This window comes from Sinocyclocheilus rhinocerous, unplaced genomic scaffold (assembly GCF_001515625.1).
Source record: "Sinocyclocheilus rhinocerous isolate Xijiao unplaced genomic scaffold, SAMN03320098_v1.1 scaffold1642, whole genome shotgun sequence".
Lineage (NCBI taxonomy): Eukaryota > Metazoa > Chordata > Actinopteri > Cypriniformes > Cyprinidae > Sinocyclocheilus > Sinocyclocheilus rhinocerous.
Window position 1 is genome coordinate 12,891 of NW_015637575.1, and position 13,284 is coordinate 26,174.

The window sequence follows — 13,284 nt, forward strand, 5'->3', positions numbered from 1 at the left end:
CAATACGGTATATATATATATATATATATATATATATATAAAACTTTCTTTTTAAAATTCTCAACCCTCTTATATTTACCGTATTGTCCCGAATATAAGACGATGTTTTTTTCTTGGAAATACATCTGAAAAAACGCGGTTGTCTAGACTTTGACATGTCAATAATACACTCACAACACTAGGTGGCGCCAAATACGCATAAAACAAGTGTGCCATTAAATACGTAATGTAATGCGTGTTGTAAAGATCGCGAGTAAAAACAAAAGAAGCAGAAAACCTTACAGCTGCATGAGTCGTGACTGTCACGTTAGCCTGATGGGACCAAACTCCCTTTGTGATTTTAAAACGTAAGACAGTACCCAGATTTGAAGACTACAGTAAGATTTAACTTCTACTGTTAATAAGATTTTGGTAGGCTACTATTAGATGGATAGCCTAAATGTCCTAATTCAGATGGGCTACCTGTTTTTTTTTTTTAATGGTATATCAAAAAGTGTATATTTTTTAAATGTAAGTGTTTTTAACCATACTTTCAAAACAAAAATGTAAATAGGAAGAATATGCAATATGAAAATAATTGAAGACAAAATGTGTTTTACTGAGAAAAAACAAGATTTGGTTTTTAAAAAGCCTTTTTCCAAAAGGTACATCTGGAAAAAGGGGGGTCGTCTTATAATCAGGGTCGTCTTATATTCGGGCTAATACGGTATATTAAAGCAAATATTGCCTATGTTTTTATATTTAAAGGCTTTCTAGAGACATGTTTAAGGGTGAAAAAATGTCATATGTATCAATATTTGGGTCTCTGAGGGTTAAACATTCAGTTCAGTGAGGTCATATTTTTAGTATGCTAGTATTTTATAAAACATTTAATTTGAGTTAATATAATATTTAAACATATTTGTTTTTAATTTATTTTGTGAAAAATTTTTTCCACAGGCTCGACAGAGAGAGAAGATGAATGAGGAACACAACAAGCGTTTGTCAGACACTGTGGACAGACTCTTGACAGAGTCGAATGAACGTTTACAGCTTCACCTGAAAGAAAGAATGTCTGCTCTTGAGGAGAAGGTGAGAGAAGATCCAACCGTCATGGCAGATGTCTTCCGATACTGTTGATCTCTCACACGGTTTCCATTGCTTCTCTTTCAGAATGTGTTAATACAAGACTCAGAGAACTACAGGAAGCAGTTAGAAGACTCAATTCAAGAAAAGGTCATTAGTTTTTATTTTCTGAAAACTAGCTTGGCAAAACAAATTTTGATGCAGTGCTTTGCTATCCATTCTGAGTAAAATGAAACTTTGATGTGCTTTACGGTTATAGTCTAATTTCTCGGAGGAGATCGAGAAACTGAGATCTGAACTGGATCAGTACCGGTTGAGGGCCGGATCCCTTACAGAGCCCACGCTGTCACGGTGAGACAGAAAGCATGAAGAACTCAGAACTATCCTTTTACAATAAACAATAGCTCTGTTCCAAAACCCAGCAAGCTCAACAGAATTTTCAGGCATCACAGGCGTGCGTTCAACACAAAGGCTGTTCTAAATACAGTAGCTGGCAGCAACATTAGCAGCAGCACTGCATGTATCCATTCTGGAGGAGGCGATCCAATGATACGTTGCTATGAGATCACTCTGACAATTGCATAAATTTTCTCCGTAGGGGAATTTTTAACAATAATTTATCACCTTTTAAAAACAGATCTACTATGAGCTCTGAGGTTGTTAATTGGTGGTTTATGCTTTTGTTGAAGCCATCAGCTCACATTATTTAAACTTTTTAAATAATCATGTTTAACAGTGGAATTATAGGTGAAAAACTGTTACCCATTCTTAAAAAAAAAATCCACCAATCAAATGAGACTTTGCAACATATCTAACATTTTTGGCTCCTATACATATAATCAATATCTTTAAATCAGTAGTTTTATATTTCATCATCGTTTTATTTTAATTTAATTGTCATTGGCAATGCTTAATGGGATTGTTCCAGATCAGTCACTGATAAGGTTCCATTCTTGTTAAAATGCCTTAAAAGACTGCGGCCTATGTAGACAGCAATGGTCTCAGCGGACCATTTTTTGGGGGGGTCCAGCTCAATTCTGTTTCAACACAGGCCCGTTTGGCTCCTGTTTAGATATCTGATATCAAAGCGTGCTTGGTTCGCTTCAAGCTAGGCCATCATGTTTCGGTGAGCACATGTCGCAGACTCCTGGGTCTCATGGCAGCAGCCTCTCCTATGCTGCCCTTGGGGCTGCTTCATATGAGGCCATTTCTGTGGTGGATGAAGTTCAAAGGAGTTCATCCCTTGTGACCAGCCCTCCACCTGCTAAGAGTGTCGCACAGTTGCTTTCGTGCCCTCTCAACATGGCAGGACCCTCTCCTTCTTCAGCAGGGGGTCAAGATGGGTGCAGTTTACCATCGCCAAACGATTACAACAGACTGGCTTGTGGTGTTTGGATGGGAGAGTTTCTCTCGTGGCACATAAACAGCCTAAAGCTGCGAGCCATCTTCCTGGCCCTGGTGCATGTCCTCCCAATTCTGACGGGTTGTCAAGGGATCATCAAAATGGAAAATATGGCAGTAGTGTCTCACATAAATCGTTAGGGAGGCTCAGGGTCTCGCACCCTGGACAGGCATGCGCACCACCTGCTCCTTTGGGCTCAGGACAGGTTTCTTTTGCTGAGAGCGGTTCACATCCCAGGGTCTCTGAACCTCGCAGTCTGGGATCTTTTCGGCAGGACGGGGGTAGATTTCTTTGCGTCGTAGGAATCGTCCCCTTTGGTTCTTCCTATGTCATCCGGCACCTCTGGGGATAGATGCTTTTACTCATCCATGGCCGGATCTGAGGCTGTACGCATTTCCACCAATCAAGTTGATTCTGGTGGTCTTGTGCAGAGTGAGGGAATGTGGAGTCCGCCTTCTGTTGATAGCCCCGTTCTGGCCGTCCCAGACATAGTTCTTGGAGTTAGTCTCCATTCTAGAGCACACCCCATGGGAGATTCCAATCAGGAAAGACCTGCTGTCTCAACTCTAGGGCAGGATCTAGCACCCTCGGCCTGAGATTTGTATGCTATTGGTGTGGCCGATCAAGGGTGATCGGCTGTAACCTCTGATCTTCCTGAGGACGTTCAGGAAACCTTTGATAATGCTAGGGCTCCTTCTACTAGGAGGCTTTATTCTACCAAGTGGAAGGTTTTTGAGTCGTGGTGTTTGGCTCATGCAGTGGACCCAGTCAGCTGCCCAATTGGTTCAGTGCTGGAGTTTCTGCATGAGAAGTTTGCAGCTGGAGCAGCTGCTACCACCTTGAGAGTTTATGTTGCAGCTATCGCTGCTCACAGGTATGCGGACGAAGTCACCCTAGGTAGACATTGTTTGGTCTCTTCGTTATTCCTTCCTGGGACTTGCCTATTGTCCTGGAGGGCTTATTGGAGTCGCCGTTTGAGCCGTTGGAGTCAGCTCCTGATTCTGACCCTTAATGTGACGCTCCTATTGGCGTTGGCTTTTATCAAACACATTGGGGATTTGCAGGCTCTCTCTGTTAGCTAATCATGCAAGGAGTTTGCTCCGGGCCTTGTTAAGAGATTCTTACAGCCCACACCTGGTTATGTCCTCAAGGTCTTGTCCACGTCATTTTGCTACCAGGTGGTCGTGCTTCACTCCTTCTGTCCTCCTTCTTTTGCTTCTGTTGAGGACGAGAGGCTTCACCTGCTCTGCCCTGTTCGAGCTTTGAAGCTCTATGTGGATTCCTCCCAATTGTTGGTGTGTTTTGGTGCTGGCCGCAGAGGGCTTGCCACAACAAAATGTAGGATTTCTCATTGGGTAAGGGACGCTATCTCGGTTGTGTATGAGGTGCGAGGTCTTTCTTCACCGTTAGTAATTCGAGCTCATTCTACCTGGAGTGTTGTTTCCTTTCAAGCTCTTTTCAGAGGAGATCCCCTGGAGGATATCTGTGTGGCAGCACGATGGTCCTCCCTTCACACTCTTATCAGGTTTTATAGCTTGGATTTAGATGCGGCTCCTGGTTCCCAGATTCTTTCTGCTTGAACCAGCCATTTGAGGTTAGCCTGGTCTATTTTGATATATCGTTCCCAATGCGTCATAGCTCTGCAGCGTTGAGTGAACATGTGAAAGAGAACGTCTCGGGTTACTCGCGTAACCCATGTTCACTGAATAGGTAACGAGACGCTGCGTTCGCTGCCAAGCTTCTCACGCTGCCAACAGGACTTCGGCAGGAAATCTGAGGAACGGATGGCGTATTAGAGTGTGTGACGTAGTGACGTTGAGGTGGCGCCCGCACCATCAGCCAATGAATTGGCTTGATTCCATACGGGCTTCAGACAATCGGCACACCCAAGAGGCGTTCCCATTGCATCAGAGCTACGCAATGTCTAGTTCCCTATTCAGAGAACATGGGTTACGCGAGTAATCCAAGCTTTTTATATTGTACTTTCAGTCCATTAAAAATGTAGTAGTGATGAGATTTGCAAGTGAAGTTTATAGTTTCTAAGTTTACTATGTAGTTCATAGTGAAACTAACCAGTTAGAATGTAAACAAGATGACATTTTAGATTTTAAAAGTTTGTCACCATGTCTAAATTCTAGATAACAGATTGTGGTCTTGATTCCAGGTCTCATCTGGATGCATCCGGAGATCTGCGTTTCTCTCTGGGTTCTCTTGCCGAGACGCAATCAGACCATTATCGCTCCACCAAGGTGATCTGCAGGCCCAGGAGAGGACGCATGGGGCTACGTAGGGACGAACAGAAGGTAGGATCTCATCACCCATTGTTTCTTGAGCTTTGTGCTAAACCTTACTCCTTCCTTTTTCTTTCTCATGTTCTTGCAGGCTAAGTCTCTGGGAGAGCACGAATGGCACTCTCAGCAAGTTGGCGTTCTTGGTGGCCACCCATTCGAGAGCGACACAGAGATGTCGGATATCGATGACGATGACAGAGAGACCCTTTTCAGTTCGATGGATCTACTGTCTCCAGGAGGACATTCAGATGCTCAGACTCTAGCAATGATGCTGCAAGAACAACTGGATGCCATCAATAAAGAAATCCGGTCAGTCCGTTCACTGTGACCACAGCACCTTTTTGTAGACTAGGCTTAAATCGTGTTGTCTTAATTGTCTACCCAGAGATGGAGAAGACGCATTACATTCAAATTGCTTTAATGTCTATAATGTAATCCATCTGTAAAGCAATGAAAGGACATTATATTTCTTAGAAATATCACCTCAAAGGTGATAATAAAACAGCAGGGGGATCGACCCTTGGTGCACACCTTCTTTAGCATTATTAGGTTTGACAGGTGTTCATTTACACCAACAAAGATAGGATCTAAACCAGGCTAGCACCTGTCCAAAAACAGCATAATTTTCAAGACTGTCCAAAAGAAAGTTAATGATATATCAAATGCAGGTCTAGCAGAGAAATACAACCTTAGTTGGATAACAAGTGTACGTGTAAGACATTTTTCTCCATTTCACTGGCACTTACAGCTCGTTTTTTCCCGTCTTGTCACACACACTCATTCTCCTGTAAATATCTACATCTGATTATTGCTAAGTGTTTATTTGCCATTTAGCAGATAATTTTTATCCAAAGTTACTTGTAGTACACTGATTCCTGGGACAGGGACAAGTTCCTTGACTATTAGTAGCTTTTTCTAGAACATACAGTACAAGAAATTGAACTTGTTGCCTTTTTGTCTTAGAAGTTTAGATTTACCATTCGTTTCCCTCCATAACCTACATCTAACCTTCTACTCCCTAGCTAATCCCTTCACTCCTTTCTTGATGTTTTAAGTGTTACATTTATCAGAATTTCTACATCTCTACAGAGACTCAGAATCAGGATTCTGCCACACGAAAGTCCTAGAAGGAAGTAAAAACAATAAAAGGTGCTGCAGAAAGACGAGTTGTACCTTCAGGCAGTGTATATGCTGATTTAAATATCAGCCAGAGCTCAGGGTTTCTCCTGTAGGCTGTTCACACAGCGCATAAGGTGGAGGCTGATTTGACACTTGAGAACATGAGGCATGAGTCCAGTAGTTATTGAACATGAGTGGTTGAGTGAAAGGTTTCCATGCCCACATGGCACTCCACTGCTTCCTGCTAGACATTTCTGCAGTTCCTGATTTCCATAATTTCTGGGATTAGAGTATATATGCAGTGTATCTCTTTCATATCACACCTCTATCACCTGTCTGACTAGCCCTTGCACCTACACCTAAGGCTGTCAAAAGCAAATATATGACTTCAAATCAAGTACTAACAAATAAACCATCCCGGCCCGTTGGATTTTATTGAGATCTAATTTGACTTTTGTCCAATTCATTGGAAATGTGTGATTAATATTTGAAGAGGCCAGAACAGACGGAGAGTCTTTCTTCAGCCTTTTTTATGGAACTTTATTTGGATTTTAGTTGGAGTTGTTTCAAAGGTCATTTTAAATTCACGAAGAGCCACTCACTGCAGACAAGTTTGAATTTTTTAGATAGTTCTCTGTCCTGTTATTTCCCACATTTATTTTTGGTCAGAAGCTCCCTTTATGTAAGTTTCATCAAGATACAAAAAAGTGGTTTATAAAAATGTGCAACCTCACATATAACGTACAGTATGTGTGTTTAACTTTATTTGATTACCTGTGTACAAATACTGTTCACTATGCTATTAAACTGTGCCTCTAATGTGTGCTGGGTTTTTTGATTACAAGAAGAAGAAAGATGGTCCCCTTGTGCGCTGTTTATTTCTCTCGCCCTTTTTTGATAAAGCACCAGCTTTGTTCTTTGTGCTTTTGGGCTAGAAGACATGAAACTGTAAACATGTTAAATGTTTGACAAATGATCAATGTTTAATTGTTTGCAGCCCTCTCAATGGTTGCTTTACAAGATAATCAATAATCCGAGGCCATGAAAAACATCCACTACAAGAGCGGTCGAATGTTACAGCAGCAAACTGCAGTTTGTGATCCTTGAGCGTTGTTGGTCGTGTCCTCAAGCGTTCTCTGAACCATCTGCATCAGTCTTCAGCCAGTAAACCACAAGATTTGATTATTTCTCTGTTTCTCTGTGCATATTATTGCTTTTTTTTTGTCATTTTTCTATGTTGAAGGTGAATTGCAGAGACAAAATTAAATAAACAGTTTGTAGGTTGATTTCCCTGAAGAGTGTGAACGCTGTGACTTTGCTCTGTTTATTTGAACAACTGGAGCATTCAACAGTTTTGTTTAGTTTTTGCTTTGCTTTATTACAAGTTAGTCAGCGTGTGTTTTTTCTGTTGCTAAATAGATACGAGCACACAGAAAGTTCTGGTACTTGAGAAGATACCACAGCATCAGTAGGCTACTTTTATGCTTTCTTTTGATATATTGATCAGTACATCAGTATTGTCAGTATTTATCATGTCATTACACAAATATAAATAAATAAATACAAATCTTTTTTTTTATTTTTTTTTTTATTACCTTTATGTTAGATGTCAGGTATTACCATGTAAAGAAAGGTTTGAAAGGTTTGCAAGACTATCTAAACCATTGCCTGAAGCCATAACCCCATGTCACAAAGGCAGTATGTAGATTCTCTGAGCCCCCCGAAAGCATCAGTCTCCACAGACTTAATGCATTTCCTGTTGGAGATTTTCCTCTCATAACTCAATAATCGAATCATCAGGGCTGTGACATTTTATCTCTTTAGATACACACACCGGGTGGAGACTGGCATCTTCAAAACCCACAGCACAGCATATTACAGCTGGAAAAAACTATTTAACAATCTCACTTCACAAACCTGACACCTGCGCTTAGACCAAAGAAATCATGACAGATTTACAGAAAATGTGATGTCAGATCTTCTAAAATGCTATTTCTGAATCTGCAAACCAGTCTAAACATTGTAGAAATTTAAATGTGCATTTAGTAAAAATAAATAAATAATAATAATAAAATACTTCAGCATCCAGATTTTGATACTCCAATGGGCAATAGTTTGATCTTGTGGCTGCTTTTTATGTTCAGTTTTGTGTTGTGCTTTTCATTTGGTACTATCAGTTGTAGTGAGGGCTAATTAGATGTTTTAGTCCTGTTGGCAAAATTATTTACACACTTTCACCCAGCAAACTCAGCACTCCAGTAATGTTGTAAATCAAAATGCTATTAGCTCGTTATCATACACTGTAATTTCTGACTTACTGTGGGCTGAACAATTTTCACTTGTTTCTCCAGGCTCATCCAAGAAGAGAAGGAGTCGACAGAACTGAGGGCAGAGGAAATCGAGAACCGCGTGGCCAGCGTGAGCCTGGAGGGGCTGAACCTGGCACGGGTGCACCATCCTGGAGCCTCCATCACTGCCTCGGCCACCGCTTCCTCCCTTGCTTCGTCCTCCCCTCCCAGCGGACACTCCACCCCCAAACTCACCCCGCGCAGCCCTGCCCGCGACATGGAGCGCATGGGGGTCATGACACTGGTATACGAGCCCATCTGTATCTCTGTGCGACAGGGGTCATATCAGGAGGATTTACAGTGTATTTTCTTTTATCTTTTTAGATATTAGCAGTGCTGATTATATATGGAAGAAAATAGTAATTTAAAATTAAAGATGATTTTTGATTTTGCCGTAATTTAAGGCACATTGCTACAAACATCTTTGGGGCTTTACAAAAGCCTTTTTTTCATGCAAATTGTAGTGCTAGTTAAGTCATAAATGACACAGTATGATGACTCTCAATCAAATGTTGTATTACAGCTTTCCTAGTCATTTCTCTGCAGTTTCTGCAACATGTTGCTTTGCTTTGAATGCCTCATGAATATCCAGTTTCCATTAACCTGTTAACATGTTTTATTTTCTGTTTTGCAGCCCAGTGACTTGCGGAAACACAGGAGAAGGGTACTTATAACATGTGGTCCCTTCACAAAAGACCTAACTGTATTTGGCATGATTATTTTTTATGGGCAGAATAGAGGACACCGGGGGTTGCGGAAAAATCTGAACTTAATACATTTTTCCATTTTCAATTCATGACTTGGATCTGAAATGAATTGCCTACAGTCCAAAAGGTTGAATGGAAATGAGACATATGCCTAAAAAAAAGACTTTTTTTTTGTTTTAAAGATGTTTAGATATTTGTACTGGTTAATAAAACAACAATACTGAGGAATATTTATTATTAAGATATTAAGTATTGGTAAATATTTTTACATACAAATAACAAACGTTGAATAATTGTTTATAATAAAAAATAAAATCAGTGCGTGGGTGACATTTGTTACTTTTGATTATGATTGATCAATACTAATATTTATTATTAACATCAATTATTATTAGCTGAGGTTTGTGGAAAACCCGATATGTTGTATGAAACATATCTTGTATTAATATCTATGTATTATTAAAAATATCTGTTTTCCACCCAAAAACATACTCTCAAGATATTTAAAAGAATACTGGGAAACAAAAAAAATTTTTGAAGCCCTTATTGACTTCCACTATATGTGCAAAAAACACACTGAGACGTGTCTCAAAATATCTTCTTTTTTGTTCGACAGAAAAAGCAAAGTCATACAGTTTTGGAATGACATGAGGGTAATTAAATGATAGTATTTTAATTTGTGGTTGAGCTCCTTTAATTCAAATTCGGTCTGTAACAGATCGCAGCGGTGGACGAGGACGGTCGAGAGGACAAGGCCACCATCAAATGCGAGACCTCGCCACCTCCCACACCTCGCCAAGTCCGCATGACCCACACGCTACCTGCTTCTTCGCACAATGACGCACGGTGAGACCGCAGCCAGACATGTGCTGGGTACAAACATAACCTGACTTTCCCACTGTTAATCTGTTTGTCTGTCTCCAGTCTGACGGCTACATTAGAGACAGAGGCCAGTGCTCTGAGCAGTGTAGCCAGCAGTCAGGACTCCCTCCACAAACAGCCAAAGAAGAAGGGCATCAAGTCCTCCATTGGACGACTGTTTGGGAAGAAAGAGAAGGCCAGACTGGGGCAGCTGGGGAAAGAGATTATGGGACCAGGACTAGGTGAGAAATATGGTAGACATAGAGACACATGAGCTTTTAAAGGGAGGATCCGAGTTAAGATTTGTATATATCACAGAAAACGCAGTCCTTTTCAATACGGATTAATCTGATTAAAACATTGATCTAGAGTTGAACGTCAATATAATTATTACTCTAACATTATCAGATGATGGGTTAATGGATCTTCTCCATCAGTAGGGAATGTTTCCGATCCTGAGCTTCTGGGTCAGGATATCGCAGTGGGAAAACTGGGAACACAGGCGGAGAAAGATCGCAGGCTTAAAAAGAAGTAAGTATTTTATAAACCACTCTATGACAAATTCAAATTATATGCCCAACACAACCTTTAATGAAGGTAATTATTTCTAGGGCCCAAATCTTGTAAAACTAATGAAATATTACTGACTCAACATAACCTTCTTCACAAATACTGTGATGTTATGTTTAAAACACCTTTCTTTAAAAAACAATATTTGAACAAATGGCCCATCTGGATGCATTGCAGTGCCTTAGGCCAGAAACATACTCTACGCAAGTAAGAAAGCAGCACTTTACGTAGTCCTGTTGTACAGACTTAGAGTGAGTTTTTGCGTCACTTTTGCAAGCCTCAGTACTCAAGATATACAACAGATTTACTGTTATTTAGGTAGCTAGCTATAAACATGCTAACTCTTTAACTAACTTTGACTTTTTATGACAGGCCATGACAGTAGATGACCTAAAAGAACAAACGACCAACAACAAAAGTGTTTCCAAACTGGTTTTTGCTACATGTAAGGTGTCAACATAGAATTGATGTGCTTAATCAAAACAAAAAAAGATTGCATTATTAGCATTTCCATCATATCCATTATTTCCATTATATCCGGGCGCTTTTTGCAAAAATAGATCCTTGGATGGAAACTTGGCTAAGATGCGATGTTAAAGCTTGCGCAACTAACTGCCGTTCACATTTACGTGTTTGCGTAGTGTATGTTTCGGGCCTTATGTTAGCTAATCTGAAAAAGAATGCATTTTCAGTGTCAATATAGTTTATATTCGTTTAACTATATGTCTGCGATACTAATACAGCCAGTTATCTATATGCCACATGATGTACTACTTAAATTACAATTAATGTATGATTGCCAGTTGTAGAATGTATGTTAACATGAGAATGTGCCTTTCATAGCAGGCTTGTGACTTTGTTGCATTGGATGTGTTTACAGCATGACATGTGATGCTTGCCGAATATCACATTTCTTTGCCTTAACGCTAATGGTTTGAATGTGACCGTTTTATGTAATTTGACTCTTGTCGGTCTCATTCATCGTGGTGCCACGCGAAGGCGACTCTTCACCGTTTCCATTGCACTGTCACACTTTCTGCATGCTGTATGATAAAAAAAAAAAAAACTTTCAAAGATAAGTAGATCTGTTCAATTGTGACCAATAAGTCACAAAAAGTGCAAAAATCCAACAATTCCCAACATTAATGCACGTCTCTGAGCTGAAGGTGTTTTTTCTAAAGTCTACATACAGTATGCTCAATAACAAGCATTTAATTTTGTCTCCCATCGCTTTCTCTATTTTTCTTTTCTCTCTCTATCTCTTTTTCTCCTCATCTGATTCTGTATCAGCGGGTAAGTTTAGTTTGTGTTGCCAAGACTTGCTGCATTTTCCACTGTCAACGCTCTCTGTCCATGTCTGTCGTCATGCTCCTAAAGTGTGTGTCTATCTTCAGGGGGTCCGACGCATTTCCTTTCTGTCCATCTAGAGACCCCTGCCTCTGCCTTTCTTTTTCATTTACCTGTAAATGTGATTCTCCCCCTCTGCAGTTCTATAGAGGATGCATCTCTGCCTGGAGAATGAATGTGTGCCTTTATAACAACCTGTTCTCGATCTGCCATGCCGAGGCCTTTCTCCTCTCGTGTACGTGTGCGTGCGCGTGTCCGTGCGTGCGTGTGTGCATCGAGTGCCGTATTCAATAACCAGGTCTCTTCTCTGGTTATGGACTGTCAACTCATTGACTTCTTCCCTGCTCTCTTTTTCTTATCATTTTGTTTTCTCTCATAACTGTTTCTCTCCCTCCCCAGCTACAGTATGTTCAGAAGAAGTCACTCATATGCATTACATTTGACCTGAACATATGCAGTCCAACATGTAAAGATGAGGAGAGATACATCATAACCACCACCACCATGAAGGCCTTATTGCCTTTACAGCACACCGACATGAAAGTTCACGGCAGCAGGACGGTTCCCCATCAACACGGTGCCTGTGCTCAATCCGGTTCGGTGCTGTTTTTCCATCAAAGAAAAGGTGGTTGAGGAAAATTAGGCCCTTTCAAACCTGCCAGTTTGAACTGGGAACAACTGGTCTCGCGTAGACTTAAAGTAGGCATAAAATGAAAGTTCACCCAATTTATTTTCTAAATGCACGTTACTGTTCTTATTGTGAACGATTCATCCATGCATATGTTAGATTATGTAAATTATGTAAATATGTAAAAGAAAAAAAACCTCTTAAATCATATCTCAATCCGGTGAAATGACAGACTTCTCTTGTGACGTATGCCATATTCTCCAGTCATTAAGTCCGTGTAAACCCTTTCTTACAATCAACTGCAAGCTCATATTCAGATCCGGCTCTATCCACTGAACAACCAGTGGACTGAAACAAGTTCCCTATATTTCTTTTTCTTTTGCGATAATACGGAAGAAAGGATCTATCGTTACTTTGGCTTTAACTGTCAGCATAAAGTAACAGCTTATTCAGGCCAAGAGTCGCCCTGACGAACCACATTTTTTAATGAATCTTTTAGATGCTACAATAGAATGTCATGGAAAAAGTGCTTGTTTGCTTTAAAGTTTTTTTTTTTTCCATTGTTCCAAAAAGAAATTAAAATGTCGCATTTTGCTTTGGCATGGCGACATTTCAAAAAGGTTTGAAATATGTTAGTATAAGTGCTGATCATGCACCTTTATGTTCCAGGATTTATCTTGTACCGGCGTTGATGAAATGGATGGAGAACTGCTCCACGGGTTTATCATAAACACCAACTTCAGTTGCATGAAAGCTGCATGAAAAAATAAATAAAATTAAACAGAAGGCTAAAATATGTTTCCAACACTAGGAATAAGACGGCTTGTAAGATTTTTCAGCTTACAGGTTACAAGTCATTTCCATCGACTCTCAAGAAAAAACAATCCACCCCCTGCACAGAACCGAATCAGGCACCATCACCGGCACCACTTTGGTGGAAAAGAGA

At 40.3% G+C, this 13,284-nt stretch overlaps 1 protein-coding gene across 1 annotated transcript in view; it reads left to right on the plus strand.

Moving 5' to 3' along the window:
• LOC107749078 (liprin-alpha-2-like) overlaps nucleotides 1-13,284 on the plus strand; it is a gene marked incomplete at its 5' end in the record, with an annotated part of 37,880 nt that overhangs the window by 12,728 nt on the left and 11,868 nt on the right. The window contains 10 exons of the mRNA XM_016564126.1: nucleotides 940-1,071; nucleotides 1,153-1,215; nucleotides 1,325-1,416; nucleotides 4,632-4,770; nucleotides 4,850-5,067; nucleotides 8,229-8,469; nucleotides 8,860-8,889; nucleotides 9,651-9,778; nucleotides 9,857-10,035; nucleotides 10,234-10,324. Coding sequence (XP_016419612.1) covers nucleotides 940-1,071; nucleotides 1,153-1,215; nucleotides 1,325-1,416; nucleotides 4,632-4,770; nucleotides 4,850-5,067; nucleotides 8,229-8,469; nucleotides 8,860-8,889; nucleotides 9,651-9,778; nucleotides 9,857-10,035; nucleotides 10,234-10,324 — 1,313 coding nt within the window. The remainder of the gene's footprint in view (nucleotides 1-939; nucleotides 1,072-1,152; nucleotides 1,216-1,324; nucleotides 1,417-4,631; nucleotides 4,771-4,849; nucleotides 5,068-8,228; nucleotides 8,470-8,859; nucleotides 8,890-9,650; nucleotides 9,779-9,856; nucleotides 10,036-10,233; nucleotides 10,325-13,284) is intronic.